The following is a 22,043-nucleotide window of genomic DNA, read 5'->3' on the forward strand; positions in this document are numbered from 1 at the left end:
TGAGAACCCTAGATTTAAATTAGTGCTCTAGGGTTTGCATATTCATGGATCTATGACCCATAGTCATGGCAACTTTCATGCATGTATCTACCATGGTTTTCATATGTGTTACATTTTTTGACTTCTTGGTTGTATGTATCAATCGATTTACTTGGCCACTGAAATTCAAGAACCTTGCATTTTATTTGGTGCTCTAGGGTTTGAATGGATAATGGATCTATGTATCATTCACGGCACACTCAATGCATGTATCTGCCATGGGTGAATCTGAGACATTGCTCCTATATGTTTGAGAAAATTGTTTGTTCTTTGAGCAATTTCGAGTATTTTTGCATGTTAGCTTTTTGAATGATTCAGGTCACACTGAAATCTGAATCTTTCATGGTTGAGCATTGGACTTGTGCTCAGTTTGGACTTGTTGTATTTGGGCACTCAATACTATTCTTGTGAACATAAATTTGGGCATCTAAGTTTGCATTTGGATAATTAGTTTTTGTTCTTCATCTCACACCTCACTTTGATTGGCTTTGTTTGGGTTTCCTTTCTTTAGCTTTAGTTATCATCTAGTTAGTCACCTTGTTCAGAAAATGGAGATATATAAGTTAATGGAACTTCTTGAGTTTAAAGAATTTTGATTAACTTGTCAAAAAAATTGGGAATGAGTTCATTTTTTCCTGTTCTTTCCTTCACCCGATTTTGTTATTATCCATTTATACAGGGCACACTCAAATCTGAATCTGCCATGGTTGAATGTTGTGGAATTGGACAGTTTGGACTTGTTGGTTGTATGTATCTGGGCACTCAAAATGGAAGAATCGGATTAAAAATTTTGCAGCTCTAGTTTGAATTTGGAAAATTGGTTTTTTTTTCTTCTTCTTACACCTCCCTTTGATTGGCTTTGAATGTGTTGGCTTTATTTAGCTTCAGTTATCACTTTGGTTTACTCACCTTGTTCAAAAAATTATTACAAATAAATAAGTATAAGTAATTGATTGAGTTTCAAGGATGTTCTTTAACTTGCCAAAAAAATGTTGACTGAGTTCATTTTGACCTGTTCTTTCCTTCACCCATTTTTCATATTATTCATAATATTCTTTCATGATTTGAATATTAGTCTCTATCTGTATCCTTGTACTTGTGCTCTAATGTATATGCCAGGGTTGAATCTGAGACATTGCACCAATTGGATTGTTCTTTGGGCAAATTATATCTATGTTATTGTGGTATTTCGTTGGTTGTATGCATGTTTGATCTTTATATGATTCAAGGCACACTGAGATCTGAATCTACCATTGTTGAATGTTGTGGAATTGCACAGTTTGGACTTGTTGGTTGCATGTGTTTGTTGGTTTGAGGAAATTGATATTACCTTGCTATTAATTGATTTTGTGGTATCTTTGCTTATTGTTCCCATGGACTGAGCTGCTATTGGTTTGAATTACCTAGTTTGGACTAAATGAGCTACTTTCTAATTTCTGTTTTTATGTTCTTATTCATTTTGCATGATGCTTAGGATATGATTTTCCTTCTCTAACCCCATGGCTGTGAATTGCTCTGTGCTATTGGGACCTTTGTAGTGTTTGGTACTGATGAATAATTATTTCTCGTGTGGGGCCTGCATGTCTACTGTTAGGCTATGATGATGGTATTAGTGGGGGTTAATTCATAAGTGTTAGTGGGCCCCCATCGAGATGGTGTGGTAATCGTCCCCAGGATGGCTATATTGCAGTTTGTGATAGTTTTCATAAAAGGCAACTGGGGTTTGGGTAAGGTTTTGCAGCCATTTGATTTTGGGCTTCTATTTCACACATGATGCAAATTATGTAAACCATTCTAAGCCACATTTAAAACACACAAGTGTTTAGGGAAGTGGATAGGAATGCTCTTATTTTCTATTTTGCAAACTGATTTTGTTATTGAATTTGAGTTGTCTTAACCCCTCGATTGTGATCATGAGAAAATTTGAAAAAGGTGAAGTGGCACTTTGGCACACACCTACATGGCATGGTAACCTGGATGGCTAATAAATAGTGGCAACCGGTTGTTGCAGCCATGCTAGGGGGTGCCAAGTGTGGTCATATGTTACCATAGGATTCCTGAGCCGGCTACCAAAATCACTTGCAAATATTGTTCTTAATTATCTAACATGTGTACCACATTTCTATGTTTACAAATTTTTAGATATGGATTCACAAGAGCATAGAAATATGTTCTTCAACAGCCTCAAGACTCAAGAGCCTGAGATTGACCACATTTATGGCGGTCAAGGTGGACAATCTCCGGTGACTTGAGATGACTCTCCACCCCCACCCAAGTAGAGCCTCCCTCTCAAAGAAAATCAGCTAGAGGTGCAAACTTCACCCCTGAAGAAAACAAGTTACTTGTCTCCGTATGGCTAAATAGTAGCATTGATGTCATCCAGGGAACAAACCAAAAATATGCCCAACTTTGGAAAAAATTTAGTCAATACTTCAATGAGTATAAAGAAAGTACAAATGAGGGGAGTGTTGGGTCCTTAATACATCAGTGGTCTGCCATTTAAAATGTGACGAACAAATTTTGTGCTAAACTCGTCCAAGTTGAAGGGTTGAATCAAAGTGACATGACTGAGCAAGACAAGGTATAAGCATCCACTTTTTTATTATTTCCAGCAATTAATTATGACATTTATGTGTTATGTTTCTTTTATCTTTAATGGGTGGTTAATTATTTGATTTTATGCTTGAATTAGAAATTTGACAAAGCGAAGGTCACGTACCAATCGCTTGAGAAAATGTCCTTTCAATTCAAGCATTGTTGGCAGCTGTTGAAGGACCAGCCGAAATGGATTCAACGTTGCACAATGGACGAGATGAAGCGAAGGTTGACAATGTCCTCAACATATTCACATACCTCTGCAGTTGCACCTAATTCACCTATGGATTCAGTCGGTGGTACAGAGGCTAAGAATCTAGTGAATAATGATGTCATCGAATTGGATAGGCCAATGGGAAGAAAAGCTAAAAAAGGAAAACGTAAGGCCCAAGGTAGGCCATCAAATGAGCTTCGGGACCTGAGCAAGTGCAAGTATACTCTCCTAGAGGAGTCAGATGCTCAAGAGAAAGAATTTTTTTAACTCAAGGCCGAGAAAATGACATTTGATCGAGAAAGGGAGGGAGATAAAAGTAGACAAGAGGACGAGAGACTGAGGTTGGAGGGGGAGAAACTGGAAATCGCCTGGTGGGAGAGTGAGGAGTGAGTAATGTTTCTCGATCTGAGTACGTTGCCTGGAGTTCAGCGGGTATATTTTCAACAACTTCAAAGGGAGATATTGGCGAGACGCAATGCATCAGAAAATTGAATTCGATCTTTTTTTGTAACTTATTTTTTAATTAAGTATTAGAACATTTGTATAACTTGCTTGGCACAATAGTATAATTTGCTTGAGTGTTGCGACTAATGTTGAGGGTTACCTCTTCAGACTTTGGCACATAAGACAAGATATTTTATAATTTGTACGTTAGCAAGTATTTATTGAAAAAATAGAAAAAGGTGGGTGTATTTTGAGTCTAACATGGATAGATGTTGCTTGATTACAGTAAAAAAGTGCAAATGTTTAAACTATTACAGATAATGAAAATATTACAATAACAATCAGCATGTTCTTGAAGAAAACATGTTTTTTAGAATGCAATTGTGGAAAAAAAGTACATGGTCGCTACTAATGAGAAGATAGAGAATCCAATAGCACCTTCTCTTCTATTGCTGGGAATAAATCTGTCATTGATGTTCAATTAAATCTGCTTGTAGTTGATGATGTGCCGAGTTGTCTCTAATTTCATGATGGCACTGGATGAAGTTGATAAATTCGCTTGTTAGATTGCCCGACATTTCTGGAATATCATCATCAACTTAATCATATTCCATGTTCAGACCCTAACTATCATCACGCTCGTCCTCAATGATCATGTTATGTAAAATAACACATGCTTTCATTATATTTGTTAGCTCTTTGACTTGGAAAAATAGGGAAGGTCCACGAACGATTGCAACTCATTGTTAAAGTACCTCGAATGCACGCTTGACATCTTTTCTTGCGGATTCTTGTGTTGCGGCGAAGTTTTTCTTCTTATTCCCTTGGGTGATGGAATCGCCTTCACAAAGGTTGACCACTTGGGATAGATACCATCGGCAAGGTAATACCCCATAGTATAGTCATTGCCATTGATTGTGAAATTGACTACAGGAGTACGCCCTTGCGAATCCAATGCATGCAATCAATACTTCCAATGCTTGCAATCGATACTTCCCAACATACTTGGGAATCCCCATTGTTCACCAACCGCAAGTAATCGAGCAATGTCATTGGTATTTGGAGATCACGAATATTCATTTGAAAAAAACAGTTATGATTGTCTTGCATTATTTTTTTAGGCTCTCCATTGTGACGCTTTGTCCAATACGTATGTATTCATCTATAAAATATCCAGTAACCCCATACACCAGTATTCTAAGTGTTACGATTATCCTTTGCATTATCTCTTCTCTGGACGAAGTAGGGCTCGTAAGTCTCTACCTCATTTAGAATACAGAGAAATAGTAGACGACTCATCCGAAATATCCTTCGAAATAAATTCGAGGGGGATTTTCTACAAAATAATCGAGGAAAAGGTGCTCGTGCCCTTGAATATGATCACGCTAAATAAACTTACGACGTTGCCGATTAACACAATGCCTCAATGACTATCCATCGTCCTCGGCATTAAGAACAACATCCAACTCATCTTCAAATGACAAGTATGTGAGCAATTTGCGAAAGCAGGAACGAGTCATTTGATGAAGAGAGTTAGAGATGAGACTTGGGATTTTGAGAATGTGAATGCAAGTCTCAGGCGTATTTATAGAGGAAAAAGTTACCGTTACATATAGGACAGAAAAGGTTACCGTTTGAGAAATAACAAAAAAATTTATCATCGGAGAAATGACAAAGCATATTACCGTTCGAGGTAGGAATTCAAAATGTTACCATTGGAGAAATGACAAAAACTTTTATCGTCAATACATGGATAGGTATTACCGTTAGAGATACTGAAAAAAATATTACTGTTATATGAAAATGAAAAAATGTTACCGTTAGACAAATGCAAAAGTTATTATTACTCAAGTATATGCAAAATAAATCATATTAAAAAATATCATCGTGTTGAAAAATGCACATATTAAAAAAATTATTATTTTTAATACCAATATTGGATTGAAAAATAATATTGTATCAAAAAAAAATCATATAAGACATTATAAAATTATTAGAATGTGATATTGAAAAGAAGATAATAAGACAAAAGAGTTGGTGGTTAAAAATGGAAATGAAAGTGAGAAGAAAGTACTAAAGAAAAAATAGAAGAATATTATTTAAATAGAATAGATAAATGATAGGAAATGAGATGTAGAAAGTTTTTTGAAAATGAGTAAAATTTAGGATCAAATTATAGGGAGGGTCCTTTTTAGCTAAAATTTAGGAAAACTTTTAAGGAACCGGATGTGAATGCTCTTAAGCATAAAACTATCTATTTGTTTACTCAGAGCAATCCCAACGACTACTTTAAATTCCTATATAAAATAGTTAACTAAATCATTTTTATCTATTCTTAGTTGATAAATTTTAGAATAGACCATACATTAACTAATATATTATTTCTCTATATTATATAAAAATTACTATTTTTAAATATTTTTCTAAATACCAATGAATATACAATTCCCAAGAATAAAACCTAACAAAAAAAGAAAACTAAAGTATAAAACCAAAGAAACTTCATAGACGTGAAAGAAACTAATAGCAGAATATATAAGAAAAGTAGAAAACATATTGTTTTTTTTTTTTTTTTTGAAAGAAATAAATTCCATTGATCAAGACACAATTACATCATACATTAAAAGGTCTTCTTGGACTATGGTTAAGACCTCAAGAGGACCCTCCTCTAACCATATGGTTTCCCTAACATTCCTAATGGCCAGTTTTGCTGCTGTGTGAGCAGCTTTGTTTGCTGATCTGTAAGCAAAATTAAGACGCCATGCTTGGTTATACTTCATGATTTGTTGCATATCTTTTGTCCATTGGCCCAGCCAAGAATTATCCAGTCGTTTAGAATTTACTGCATCAACAACAATCTTAGCATCCCCTTCAAAACAGACTTGGTTAAAACCAAGTTCAGAACACAACTCCATAGCTTCGAGGAGATCAGCGCTTTTGGCTTGGAGAGCTGATGAGACATGGTCTTTGTAGAATGTCAAAACTGCTTGCACCCTACCATCTGAATCTCTGATCACCACGCCCCCTCCCATATATCCTTTCTCTTTTTCAAAAGCAGCATCAAAGTTTGCTTTGAGATATGGCCATGCAGGGGGTTCGCATCTTGGAAATGGAGTTCTTTCCTACAGTACACTTGGACCTCTCCTTGTTGTTTTCTTTAAAAGTAGATAAATCAGCTCGAGCCCTTATACCAATGGACTTAGGTTTGGAAAACTGGTTCTGGAAAATAAATGCATTTCTCCTTGCCCAAATCAGGTAGAACATTACTGCTACTAGCTCCACGGTCTCCTTACTCAGCCTTAGTCTCATTTCATTCCATAGGGACTGGAAAAAATTGCTCCTTCCATTTGCTGAGCAAGCTATTCTCTCCACCCCACACATTTGCTGCCGTAGGACATTCTCACAAAGCATGAACTGGTGTCTTGCTTTTACTTAAGTAGACTGGGCATATGTTGTTCTCAATAATATTGTTCCTGTTAAGATTGTCTTTTGTAGGAAGAATATTATTGAGACATTTCCACATGAACAATTTCACTTTGCCTGGGACCTCTAATTGCCAAACTTCTTTCCAAAACCCAATATCCCCTCCCCTTATTGAGGTTTCTCCTGCCATTCTATGCAGCCTTCCTGTTTCCTTGTAATAGGCACTTTTAACAGTAAAATCCCCTTTCCTTGATCCTATCCATATCAATATATCATTAGCTCTTCTCCTACTAATAGGGAGGGAGCAGATGATCTTTGCCTCATTTTCATTAAACACTGCTTTTACCAAATCTTTCTTCCACTCACACTTGTCTTCCTCTATCAGCATAGCAACTCTAGCCTCAGGATCAAGGGTATTTATGGGAGTTTGAATATGAAAGGTCACTGGGCTGGGAAGCCATTTGTCCTTCCAAATTTTTGTGTTAATTCCATCTCCTACTCTCCAAACAGACCCCTCTTTGATCAGGTCCAAACTAGACCAGAGACTTCTCAATATAAAAGAAGGGTTACCCTTCAATTTTGCCTCCAACAAATTACCATTTTGGAAGTATTTCTGTTTGTATACCAAGAGACCAGCGAGTTTGGGTCTTTGATCATCCTCCAGCATTGCCTAGCTAGAAGGGCTTGTTGAAACTGTTGAGATCCCTAAACCCCAGGCCTCCTTGGTTCTTGGCCACTCCCATTGCCCTCCACGATTTCCAATGAATTCCTCTCCCGTCTCCACTATGGCACTACCAAAATCTAGACAAAAGACCTTCAATTTCTTTGAGGAGAAGTCCAGACAGTTTGAAAACACTCATAGTATACGCTGGGATTGCCTGAAGTACACTCTTAATGAGAATTTCTTTCCCTGCCGAGGATAAGAATTTTGTCTTCCAGATGTTGATTCTTTTCCATATCCTCTCCTTTAAAGACTTGAAAGTGTTGTACTTTGACCTTCCAACTACAGTTGGGAGGCTAGATATCGGTTATAGTCATTACACCTTGCCCCATTTACCTGTTGTAAAATGAACTCCTTTGCCTCCATTCTGGTATTGGAACTAAAGAAAAGGCTGGTTTTCTCTTTGTTTAGAGTTTGTCCAGAAGCCCTCTCATATAAAACAAGAAGATCTCGGATTTGGTACCACTCAACTAATTTGGCTCTGCAGAAAATTACACTGTCATCAGCAAAAAGGAGGTGGTTTATCCTCAAACCACCCCTTGAGACAGCAATACCCTTGATTAGACCCTTGGATTTAGCATTTTGAAGCAAAGAGCTGAGGGCTTCAGCACAGATAATGAACAGGTATTGAGACAAAGGGTCTCCTTGGCGCAACCCTCTGGATGGTAAAAAGACCTCACCAGCTTCACCATTAGTAAGGACAGAATAAGAGACTGTCCTTACACACTCCATTACAAGGTCAGTCCATTTCTTTCCAAAACCCATCTTAAGCATAAGATTTTCCAAAAAACTCCACTCTACTCTATCGTAAGCTTTTGACATGTCTAACTTAATAGCCATAAAGCCTTCCTTTCCCTTCTATTTTAATTTCATAGAATGAAGTAGCTCATAAGCCACCATAATATTATCTGAGATAAGCCTTTTGGGAATAAATGCACTCTGGTTCCACGATATCACCATATCCAGCACCCCTTTCATTCTATTGGCTAATACTTTGGAAATCAGTTTGTATGCTACATTGCACAAGGAGATAGGTCTATAATCATTCATTGAGATAGGATTATTTACCTTAGGGATTAGTACCAGGTGGGTGTGGTTGAGGTCCTTTGGCATCTTTCCCACTTTAAGAAACTCGAGAACAGCCATCATTATTTCAGCTCCTACTAACTTCCAATGATCCTGGTAGAAATCCGCACTGAATCTGTCAAGGCCTGGGGACTTATACGGGGACATTTGCATAAGGGCCTCCTCCACTTCTTTTTCTATAAAAGCCTTGTTCAAATGTTGCTGCACTTCAACTGACAGTCTCGGTTCAAGACCCTGCAGACTCTGCTCAATACAGTCTGGTTCTGGTTGGGAGGACTGAAAAACAGAAGAGAAAAATCTCTTGAAACCCTCAGCTACGTCAGGTTTCTCAATGAGTTCTGTCCCAGACATATCTCTAACTCTATTGATGGAGTTTTCCTTCCTTCTCTGGTTCACATAGGCGTGGAAGAACTTTGTGTTCCTATCCCCTCCTACCAACCAATGTTTTTTTGCTATTTGCTTCCACCAAGTATCTTCTTGTTCTAACAGAAATTCCAGCTCTTCTCGAATTCTTTTTTGTTCAACCATATTACCTGGTCTTTCATCTTTCTGAAGCCTGCTTAATAGCAGGGACTTTTCTCTCAAAGCTTTGGTTCCGTCCCTTACAAGATTTTTACTCCACTATTTTAAAGCCTTTTTTGTTTGGTCCAATTTGCTCATCAATCTGTTCAAACACCTATTCCACCCATTACTGTCACCCCAAACTTCTGAGATTACCCCCATACATCCCTCCTCCTTATGCCAACATGCTTCATACTTGCAAGATAAGAGTGGCCTACGGGTTGATGGCCTACCCAGACCAAATTGCAGCAGTATTGGACTATGATTAGAGCAGATTGCAGTTAAGGTTGCCACTGAGAACTCAGAATATTTATCCCTCGAATCACTGTTCGCTATGGCTCGGTCAAGTCTTTATTTTGTAAAAGTCTCATCTTCATGGAGGTTGCACCATGTAAATTTGTTTCCCCTCCACCCCAAATCACTAAGCTTGTCTTCCTCCATTACTTTCCTGAACTTACACATGAGACTCTCGCTTCTAGGCCTCCCTCCCACTTTTTCATCCCCATACAGAACCTCATTGAAATCACCAATAACTCCCCATCCCCCATTTCTAGGCTTAAAGGAAGAGAGCAATTCCCAGGTCTGGCTCCTTAAGTTAGCTGATGGATGACCATAGAAACAAGTCAGAAGCCATTTAAAATTATAACGTGCATCCTCAACCTCAACATTAATGTGATGCTGAGAGTAATTTATCAGATTTACTAAGTCCTCATGTTTCCACAAGAGCATGAGTCCACCACTCTTCCCTCTAGCCTCAACTACAATACATCCTTCGTACTTAAGCCTCTTTGCCACTATGAGGCTATTTGCATAAGACAATTTAGTCTCCATCAAGAAGACTACATCGGACAGCTTTTCCTTCATCATTGTGTGAAGAGTTTGAACTATTCGAGGGTTCCCAAACAGGCTCAAGAAAACATATTGTTGTAGTTTGTATTTTCAACAATAAATAAATATATAATAATGCTATAGTCTACAAAATGCTTTAATCCATCTCAACATACATTCCAATGGATTATGTCAAGCCACTGTGGTGATCCATGAGGAAAGAGGAGCAAATAATAAATCATTTTTAAATAGCTAAATGTGTTGAATTGTTGCAGCAAAAATGTAAAATTGATATATTTTTTTTGCATAATCCGATTTTTTTTGGTAGGCAAGCCATTTTACATATAGAACATGGGCTAAAGTAGCTTGTGCATGGTTTAACGGATTGAACTTCTTTTTTATTTTTATTTTTAAGGAACTATTCAGAGACAATTAAGAAACAACTTTTGCACAATGAATAAATAAAATATTAAATTTTTAAAACATTTTTTACTTTTATTTTAATGTGCTTGATTTGTTTTTAAATATTTTATCATGTGGTTATAAAAGAGTTAAGATATGACTGTTTTTGCATCACTGCAACTAACAATTGAATTATGAAGAATATATATATATATATATATATATATCTATTTTTGTATAACGTAGAATATTTATTACAGTGCCAAATATGGGCGCCTGAGTACCAGTCATGAGAAGCCTAAACAAGGTTGTAAACGAGCCAAGTTTGAGTGGGCATAGGATGTGCGAGCTCGGCTCGTTCACTACTCGAGTCCAGCTTGGGCTCAGCTCGTTTGTCAACCAGGCTTATGAGAATGTCCGAGCTCGGCCCAAGATCGACTCGAGCTCTACTCGTTAATGCAAAATTTTAAAACTAAAATTAATAATATAAAATTAAAATAAATGTATTAATAAAATAACAAATTAAATACAAAGTTACATTATGAAGCCTTCAAGAGTATTATGGCTATGGTACATTAAATGACATTTTACATCTTAATGGAACAAGTGAATCAGAAAATACATTACAACAATAAGTTATGAAATAAGATACCTTAAACTTTAAAACAAAAAATGGGCTGTAAAATCAATGAAGTTCTCAGTCTTCATGATGGAGCCAGAAATTTTGATATTGTTGCCCTGCATACACTAATACACTAAAAAAGTTAAGCTTGTTTTTAATCCATTGCCTAAGTATTGTTAACTTAGTAATACTGTCAAGAGATGTTTGATAGGAAATGCAAAACTTAATTTGTCTAAAAAATTAATGTCATATCTCTAACACAGTTACACAATACAATTATACAAGCAATCTTAGAAATAGATATGTGCATCAAGGATTCAGACAAGTTACCAAAGAAGTTACCAAAACAACGAGTATGCAATAGGCAATAGGCATGACTCATATCAGCCAAAGAACAAACTGTGAGGCAAACAACTGCAATAGGTATAGACTAATACAACAAGCAGTTACCAGCCACAAGAACAATCAACAGCAGGCAGCAGTATGCAATAGGCATACACTAATACCATAGGTAGTTACCAAAGAAGTTACAAGTTCAGTAACAAGTTCATAACAAATTACCAAAACTCAACAAAATCAGTCAAGACAAAACCAGCCAGACAACTGCAGTTACCAAAACAAGTTCACAACAAGTTACCAAAGTTCAACAAAATCAGTCAGAAAATTGCAGTTACCAAACTTCAACAAAATCACAATGACAGGAAGTTGCCAAACTTCTAAAAAATCTAAAATAACCATGACAGAAGTCAGCAAGTTCTCAAACTTGAACAAAATCATCATGACAACCTACACACACTGATACAGTAAAAAACATTAATATCATTTTTAATCTCTTGCATCATTACTCGAGTACTTTTAACTTAGTAATATTATCAATGAATGCTTGCAATGTAAAATTTAATTTGCCAATTAAAAAAAATTAGGAAATCTGGATGGTGAGGAGTTATAACTTAAAAATTACCTGAACTGTCATGACTCATATCATCCCAAACAAAATCAGATAGAACAACCAAACTATCCAAATATTACAAAGTAAACTGTCCAAATATCACATAGCAAATCATATATATTAAGCAATGCAGACTAGATAAAAAAAAAAACCAAACTATCCAAGTGCTCCATAGATTAAACATGATAAAATGTGAAAATATTAGTTTCACTTGAATCTAAGTCTGTATGGGCCTATGGCTTGGCAAGAGAATCTGAGTTTCTGATGGAACATCCTTCTATTGACAAGAAAAAAAATAGTAGTTCGTATTTTTATAAATAATAGTAAGTATAAAATAGTAAAATAGCAATTTAAAATTAAAATAAATATAACACTTACAAAATTAGTTGATGATATTTTAAGTCCATATAATGGTCTAACCAAATCAGACCCACATAACAACATGTAACACCCCGGTCCCAAAAGTTCAGAGAGTTAGCTCTTAATAGCTAATATAAATTCCAATACCACAATTATAAAATCTAGAAAAACTTCATAAAATATTAATTCATTTGTTCAACCCAAATATTCATATATCTTCATAAGGACAATAAAGAAATTCTCAATAAAATAAATTAAAAATTTTCCAAAAACTCGAAAATATCCTAAACTCACCATATCAAAATAACCGAAAATAAACAATTTACTAACTATGACTCTCAAATAAGTACTTGTACCATCTGACACTTATACCTCTACGAACCTCAAACCTCTCTAACACTGCCTACTCTTGCTCTCCAACAGAACCATCAAGATTATCTGAAAAATGTTTGGAGATAAAGGGTGAGTTATCAACAACTTAGTAAGCAGAAAACATATACTAGTATGCAAACATGAGCATTTGTAGAGTTTAGAATGCAAAACGAAACACTTTATATTTTCAGAATGCAAAGTCAGAACAGTTTATCAGAAATATCAGAGCGAAAGTTCAAAAAATATTCTTATACAAAATTTCTTTGGCATCGCATAAACTAAAACATCACATCTTATCTTATCATATCAGAACAGAGAGCATGTTTAACCCCGTGGTAGGGTTGTGCAAATCCCGATGGCCAACTGAGCAGAAACAGAATGTCATATCAAAACAGAGTACTGAAATTCAGATCATTTCACATTCTCCAAAACAGATTAAGAACATTTTCACGTCACATGCAAAAAATTTTAAATTTTCATATTCGCTCATTTTTCGGAATTCAATAACAAAATGTAAAAAATAAGCTCATGTTTACACCAATCATGCCAGAAAATACTTTATTCTTATACAGAATTTCATGAATAATGTAGAACAAATAATTGAGGTCGTTTCAAAATTTCTTTTCATAACAAAATATGCATATTTTTCAAAAATAATATCATCCCATTTTATTTTATGCAAAGTCTAGTATAGGAACCCCGCTTACCTAAACTTCTTAACCTATTGGAATTTGTCCACAACAGTACTAAACGAAAAATCATCCGTCACCTAAAAAATTATTATGTAACTCCCATAAATTTCAATTGAACCCGTATTTTGATTCTTAAACCTGAAATACTAAAATAACTTATTTTTTCTAAATGTCTAAAATTCTCTTAATTCCAAAAATATTGCCACTTCCCAATTTAATCTATATTCTTGTACTATAAATACTGGCAGAAATTTCGTTTGATAAAAAATAGACTTAATTAACTTTTAAAACGTTCAAAATAAAATCAAACACTCATTACTTACTACTAAAATTCAATTATAAAATTTTAATACTAAGTAATGTAATTTAAAAATCATTAATCATTTTCTATAATAATACTTCTACTTAAAACAAAGCCTTCACAGAGAAAAATTAAAATGAGCCCAACATATATAATCAGGGGTGTTTTTGGAAAGTTGCCATAGATGTGTATGTGTTCACTACTAGAAAATTGACTTTACAAATAAAATTCTGGGATTTCAGTTCAAACCGTGCAAACCTATGTTTATGCTCACCTAGAGAGGGTGCAACTCGAGGCAGAGATCGGCTAATCTAGGTGGTTAGATGAAGGTGCCGGTGAGCTGAAGTCTGGGCACTGTGAGAGATGAGTGATGAGGCAGGGAGTGAGAAACCAGAGAGAGGAAGACACAGGGAGGGGGATACCGTGCTAGATATTCACCGAGGCAGCAAGAGACGACGACAAGGTGGTTGGGACGGCAGTAGATCACGGAGTGGTTGGGGCATTGGCGACCCTAGACTTCTCTTGTCATGGCTAATTGCACCAAACGGGTTGAGTGGTACTCTATTTTGACATGCAAAAATAGGGGTCCTTCGGTGGGGTTAAGGGTGGTGTTTTCTGACGTGGGTTGACGACTGGCTATGGCAGCGAGGTCTGGACAAATGTTCACGTGGGGTGGACGAACTGGGCGGCAACAACTTGGAGGCACAGTGGGTCATGGAAGAAGATTCACACTCTAATTTGGGTGAAAGAAAATAGATGGTGATTGAGGTTGTTTCCGTGGTGCGGATGAGATCGCGATCGAGCCAGTGGATGGCGGCAAGGGTCCTCTCGCATTACAATGACTTGCTAGCTTCCGTGTGTGGAGCTTGAACATAGGACTTCGGTTTTCTTTTTGGGATGCCCAGGATGTAAAGGGAGGTTGCGGCTTGAGGTTTTCTTTTCATGCAAGGGATGAGCGTATTATATAAAGGTGATTGAGAACTAAAAGAAAACCCTAGAGGAAAAGAGACGTGCATGTAGTGAAGAATGGACGTGAGTCGTGATCAAAACTGTGCATGAAGAGGAGTCTGGCAAAGGGTCTCACGGCTTGCGCTTTTTAGCCCATTCCAAGTATTTGGGCCACGTCTAATCCTTAAAAATAAAATAAAAATACTTGCTCCAAAAAATCCCTTGGCCCATACCAAGGTTCCAAAATATTTAATGGTTTAAACTAATATGGCAAGTCCAATAAAAATTTGATATCTGCCAAAATAAAATCTTAAGCCCGTACTCTCTTCCAAAAAAATTTACTCATAATCTCAAATGGGCTTTTCATACCTATAAACCCAAAAAATTTTGTAAAGCGGGCTTGGTTGGGCCCCGGGTGTTATATCCTCCCCCCTTAAGAAAATTTTCTCCTCAAAATTTATAGCATCAAAAGTCAAGTCTAATACACAAATCCTTCATATTTCAAAAATCCTAACTTTATAATATTCCTCAACTCCGCAATCTCCAAAATCCAACTATCTATTTCAAATGCGACTTCGAATCCAAACTTAAAATTATGAATCTTAACCATAGACTTACAAGCCAAAAAGAAATTCCCTTTTTTTTTTTTTTTTCCAGCTAAACCTCACAAATAACTAAATAAGAACTCCCATAATAATGTTTGAAAACTACGAATAATAGCACAATCAAAACTTCCAAACTTAAGTCCTAAGTAACTTCAATTCACAAACTCCTAAATCCTCAGAAGATCTACTATTAACCCTAAATTTTTCCTAAAATTCTCCCTTCCAAAGTACATACTAACCCATCACACTTAAAATTAGAGCCTCGTAGTTATAAAATGTTGTGTCTAATCCCTTTGAAAACCTCTTTAGCCAAACTTCAATATTCTAAGTTATACAACTAGAAAAGTTCCATGCAAGCACGATTATTCCCAACTCAACTAAAATAGAAAGCTTTCAAGGAGAAAAAGAGTGGGGTACCTGTGATCTTATTGTTGTCATCCTCAGCATCTTCAGATGTCAGTGCAAACACTCCGGCTGGTCCCATTCTACGTTGATTGTTTCCCTGATTCTTATGTTGGGATCCTAGAGGTGGGTTAGGCTTGTTGTTGTCCGTCAGAAGCAAAGGGCAATCCTTGATAAGATGTCCGGTCTTACCGCATCAAAAACACACTCCCACTTCCCTTCTGCACTCTCTAGTGTGTGCAATCTTAAGAGGTTATTCGATTGATTTCCCTGTGTCTGCTTTTGACCAAAGTTATTCCCTTCATTCCTTTTTTTCCACGAGACTTGGTCCATTGCAAATTGAGACCCCAGTGGTGCAGTCCTCTTCCTCTGTTCTAGCAGTAAAGCACTTATTTGAAGGCTCCGTTCAAATACTGTAGCCTTATTCACCATCTTTGAAAATTTCTAGATTTGAGATCCCACAATTCGTTTGTAAACCTTTTCATTCAGCCCTTGTTCGAACTTACAAGCCTTCTTCTCCTCATCAGGGATCAGATATGCAACAAAACATAATAACTCGATAAATCTAGCTGCGTACTAATGTACTGTCATAGCTCCATGCACCAAATTAGTGAACTCCATAGCCTTGTCGTCTCTAACTAAGCTTGGAAAAAAGCATTTCAAAAAAATCTGCTTGAAGTGCAGCCAACAAACTATTTCCATCCCTTCAGCTTCTCTGATAGTTCTTTCAGAAATCCACCATCTTTTTGCTTCTCCCATTAGTTTGAAAGTGGAGTATAAAACTTTCTGTTTGTCTGTACAATTTATAACATGGAGTATCTCCTCAATGTCCTAGATCCAAACTTATGCTAAGGTTGGGTCGCCCCAACCATTGAATGTGGGAGGATGCATTCGATTAAACAGGTCTATGGTGCATCCCCATTCATCATTTGTTGCATCCATACCCGAGATACCTCGTTCTCGATGACTAGGTGGCATCTTGACAACTTGTATTATTATTAATCATTTCAAGAATAAAGATTTCATACAAAAAAAAAAAAAAGAAAAGCGAACGGTGGTAATCATAAAACAAACATAAATCTATATAAAATGGTGTACATGCAACTGTAGTAACAAAATATCTCCAGACTCTAAACCTTCAATCCTATCAAAAGTCTTATATACAATCTATAGAATCAAAACGAACCTCAATCAACATGAACTACTAAAAAAAATCTGTAAAATCCTACACCTCAAATTTCATAAGACATCTTGCCTAACACTTGAAGATTCCAAAACCTTAAGTACCGATAAAATTATTCCTTACAGTCCACAAATGTCTACACCTTAACTCTGAAAATTACTTCCTCAAAATCATAACCCGGTGCCTACAAGATTCTAAAACCTTAAATTTCATCAACCATTTTATTATAGTATGCAAAATCTCAAACTTGTCTCTAATACCAACTATAACGCCATGGTCCCAGAAGTCACCAGCTCTTAATACTTAATATCAATTCCAATACCACAATTATAAAATCCAGAAAAACTTCATAAAATATTAATTCATTTGTTCAACCCAAATATCCAAGTTCCTTCATAAGGACAACAAAGAAATTCTCAATAAAATAAATTAAAAACTCCCCAAATACTAAAAAATATCTTTAATTCATCATATCAAAATAACCAAAAATAAACAATTTACTAACTATAACTCTCAAATAAGTACTTGTACCTTCGGACACTTATTCCTCTACGAACATCAAACCTCTCTAACACTGCCTACTTTTGCTCTTTAGCAGAACCATCTAAATTATTTGAAAAATGGTTGGAGATAAAATGTAAGTTATCAACAACTTAGTAAGCAGAAAACATATACTAGTATACAAACATGAGCATTTATAGAGTTTAGAATGCAGAACGAAACACTTTTTATTTTCAGAATGCAGAGTCAGAACATCCTATCAGAAATATTAGAGCGATAGTTCAAAAAATATTTTTATTCAAAATTCCTTTGGCATAGCATAAACTGAAACATCACATCTTATCATATCAGAACAGAGATCATGTTTAACCCTATGGTAGGGTTGTGCAAACCTTAATGGCCAACCAAGCAGAAACAGAATATGAATCTTCTCCTTATTATTCTCGAAACCCTGAGTGTGCACAAAAGAAGGACCACACAGAAAACCATTTTGGCTTCCAAAGTGGGTGCACCGAAAATAGAAAAGTTGGAACAAACCCAAACAAAGGCATAGTTTTACACTTGAATAGAATGTCATGCCAGAGGTTTTCAGAAATCACATCATATCAAAACAGAGTACTGAAATTCAGATCTTTTCACATTCTCCAAAACAAATTCAGAACATATTCACATCATATGCAAGAATTATCAAATTTTCATATTCGCTCATTTTTCTCTGTTCCTTAACAGAATGCCAAAAGTAAACTCATGTCTACACCAGTCATGCCAGAAAATACTTTATTCTTATATAGAATTTCATAAGTAATGCAGAACAAATAACTGAGGTCGTTTCAAAATTTCTTTTCACAACAAAATGTGCATATTTTTCAAAAATCAACCTCAGCTTATTTTATTTTTATGCAAAGTCTAGCATAGTAAAAGTAACAACTAACAATACTACAATGTATAAAGAGTTAGGATAGAACCATAATGAATCCTCGAAAATACTCAGATAAAATTATAACTAGATAAGATCAATCAAATCTACCAAGTTCCTGAATCCCAACCAAATGCTTAGAACAGGAAAATAACTAGGGTAATCGACTCATAGACAAACGAATCGACGAACCAGATAACCATGAACCATAGAATCAGGGATTCAGTTGGTTGGGAGTCATAAATGCACACATTCTTCCATTTGTCTAGGACCGGTTGCAATCTCAGAGACTGAGATTACAACCATAGCTCCCCGAAAATACGGTTGCCGGCTGTATCTACTAGGGTTTCTTGCAGTTGCAGCCGGTATCACTCGAGGCCTCTCGAGAATCCTTGGTTGCAAGCATTCGAGAATCAAGGAGGCCTCTCGAGAATCCTTGGTTGCAAGCATTCGAGAATCAAGGATTGAGAGAAGTGTGAGAGAAGGATTGAGAGAAGGATCAAGGATTGAACCCTTGATTCCATCATTCCGTGCAATGAGAGAAGGGAAGGAGTGAGTCGAAGTGTGAGTCTAGGGTTTCTCGATGGGTCTGCTGAATGAGAGAAGTGTGAGTCTGAGAGTCAAGACTTGAGAGTTGAGAGTGAAACGACGCAAAAGTGATAGTAAAGAGTCTAAAGACAAAGTTTATAACGATAAGGTAATGAAATCAACAGCTTCTATAATATACTTAGGTTGATCCAACGGCTTGAGGCCCTCACACGACCAATTTGCTAGGTTTAAGTACAAAATTAAATACTATAAGTCTATAATAATTTAAATATTATTCTATTTAAAAAAAAAATACTATAGCCTATAAATTATAATACATGTTAATTATTATATACTATAATTTTTAAAACTTGCAAGTAGTGTTGTAAAAAAAAAAAAAAAACTATATTTATTTATAGTATTTAATTATATAAAATTGTCTACATTATATTTTATCAAACATTATAATTTAGTACTCATAATATAATATTATACTTGTATTAGTTAGTATAATATAATAATACTATTATACTAATACCGTATATTAACTACAAAATGAGTATATTTTTTTTTCTCAACTACAAAATGAGTATGAGTCTATATTTTCTTGTGTTTTAATACGGAACACTTCGAAAAAGCTCTCCCTGAAAGCTCTCCCTGAAAGCTCTCGAACCCATCTCCCTCAAAGCTCTCGTTACTGTTCTGGCTCGGGAGGTGGGAGTTTCAGCTCCTCCCCCCTCTCTCCTTCTCTTCCCACCCCCGTCCTCTCTATGTAGAGCTCCATTTTTGTTTTTGTGTTTTGCAGGCTAAATAAGGGAGAATCGCGGATTTGGTACTTTCGGCAACCATAGATCAGCACGCGCCTCTCCATGGCGCTGCCCAGCCGCCAATCTTCAAGTCTTCCGAAGGCGGCGCCAAACAGAGCGGCGAGTTGCTCGCACGCGCAACCAAAAGAATCGGAAGCGTTCGGCGAGTGGCTTCCTAGCACCTTCGGGAGGCCCTCTACCGGCGCCACGCGCAGTGCCGCTGGGGTCTGTGGGTCTTGAACCTCCTAGATCGATCATCGATTTTCTCTCAAGGTGGCGCGTGTACTGCACGCGTCTCCACAGCCGCTTGGAGTTTTGTCTTTTTCTGTTGTTACAGTTGTTTTCTTTTGTAATTTTCATGTCTTGTAAAAAAAAAAAAATCTATAAATTTTGTCCCTTCAGACCTTGGTCCAATAGGTGTGATCCCCCCTCTTCGCTTAGGCGGTGTATGGGGTTGGTGCATCCTACTTTGCGTAGTCGGGGTATGGGTTCTGTCACTTGATTACTGTTTACTCTGTCGGGAACAGAGATATGCACGACGGATCTCTTAGACTTAGGTCTTTAGAGTTCTGTCGTCTGGGCTAGACCATGTCAGTCACGAAAGTGTGCTGGGGAGTTATTAACGTATGTAACTAACTTGTTTAAGTCAAAGTTATATGTCCTCTTTTATGAATGAAATGTGATCCCTTATTATAAAAAAAAAAAAAAAAAAAAAAAAAAACTACAAAATGAGTACATTGATACTTAAATATTGATGTACGTTAAGGTTGTGTCTCGTTTGCCTGAGTCCTCCTCTTTCACGCTTCAGATGCGATATCTTGTGGATATTTAGGGTGAGCAAGGCTTCGTTTTTTCAGAACAAGAAATGTCAAAAGCAGTGGAAGATTTTCGTTTTGCTTTAGTCCTCAAGTTCATTCGATCCAGACCCCGCATTGATGATCACCATGTTCTTATTCAGATGTCTAATGAACGTGATTTTATTCATGGTTGGGCTCGAGAAGGACGGGTAATGGAAGGTTGCACGTTTCGGTTATTCCGGTGGACTAAAGATTTTGATCTTCATAAGGAACCTTCGTTAGCACCACAATGGATTTTCCTCCCGGGGCTTCCATTGCACATGTATCGGACAGAATGCCTTCAGATCTTTGCGTCAAGGTTCGGCCATTTTTGGGGACTAAAAATGTGACTTTACACAGATCCAGGGCGACGGGGGCTCGTATTTGTGTGGAGATTGATGTATTGGAGGAGCCTGTCCAAGGTTTCCCAATTGTTGTGGCATCAAAGAAATTTTGGCAAGAGGCGAGGTATGGAAATCTGGTTTTTACGGTCAAATATTTTCGATAAGGTCACTCTGTTGTGGTGTGTAGAATGGGTGGGATGGCTCTGAAAAGGAGTAAGGAACATGGGCGCCAAGATAGAGGAGGGACTCGTAAGGAGATTTTGCGTGAGAAGACAAAAGAGGGCCATGTGGAGGCCGGAATAGTGAAGACCCGGGATGGGCTATTGGAAAATTCTTCAGGTGCAATAGAAACTAACGAGAATGTGGTGGTCGAAAATATGGACCCGAGCAGTACTCTATTGCAAGTGGTTCCAAAGGTTCCTGTGGGAGAGGAGGCAGGGGACGTGTCTAAGGGAAAACAAGTTGTTGTTACTCTTGAGGATGGTGAGATAGAGCAAGTTGGTGTTTCTAGTATGCAGGGGATTACTGGTAGTTCGCATGACATTAGTAGGCTGCAGTCTTGCCTCCGGAACCTGATTGCCTCCTTCAGGAGAAGACTGATGCATTCACTCTTAGGGAAGGTCGATTTTTAGAGGGTTGCTCTGAGGAGGGTGGTTACTTCGGTGGAAAAATTGTTTCAGAAATGCTTGAATTGGAAAGTCGATGGCTAGAGATGTCCCATGAAACGAGAACCATAGATTGAGGTGTTTGGTTAAGAAACATAATGTTCATATTGTTGCAATTTTAGAACCATTTCAAAGTGAAGAGCGGTTACCTCGTGTAGCTTCCCTTATGGGTTTTGCTAATTACTGTGCTAATGAAGTGGCGGGGGAAAGATATGGCTCATGTGGAGTGATGCCCTTTCTTTTGACATGAGTTATATGTCTGATCAAAGTTTGTCTGGATGGTTTTCTTCGTCCTCTCAGAAAGTGTTTGTGACTTTTATTTATGCTAAATGTCAACTCCAAGATATAAGGTTACTATGGCAGGAATTAGAAATTTTGCAGGAAAATGAGTTCCCGTGGCTTGTGGTTGGGTATTTTAATATCATTCGAGAAGATGGGGAGCGTATAGCTGGCAACCCAAGACCATTGGCTACTATGGAAGAACTCAATAGGTGTCTGGATGCTTGTGGACTAGCAAATATGTCACACTTGGGTGGTTGCATGTCGTGGTGCAATGGTCATGCAGGTGCCTCAAGGAGTTGGGCACAACTTGATCGTGCAGTTTTAAACAATGTTTTCTTGCGAACTTTTCCTTTGGCTTGCCTAGAGTATTTAAATAGGAAAAGTTTCAATCATTGTCCTATGCTTGCTGCTTTGCAGA

General features: G+C 36.9%; 1 protein-coding gene across 1 annotated transcript; it reads right to left on the reverse strand.

The window, feature by feature from the left end:
- Positions 1-5,889: 5,889 nt before the first annotated feature.
- LOC121255104 lies at positions 5,890-6,324 on the reverse strand. Its single transcript, XM_041155391.1, has one exon. It carries the CDS (start codon positions 6,322-6,324, stop codon positions 5,890-5,892), a length of 435 nt encoding a protein of 144 aa, XP_041011325.1.
- Positions 6,325-22,043: the final 15,719 nt, after the last annotated feature.

Source organism: Juglans microcarpa x Juglans regia, chromosome 3D (assembly GCF_004785595.1).
Source record: "Juglans microcarpa x Juglans regia isolate MS1-56 chromosome 3D, Jm3101_v1.0, whole genome shotgun sequence".
Classification (NCBI taxonomy): Eukaryota; Viridiplantae; Streptophyta; class Magnoliopsida; order Fagales; family Juglandaceae; genus Juglans; species Juglans microcarpa x Juglans regia.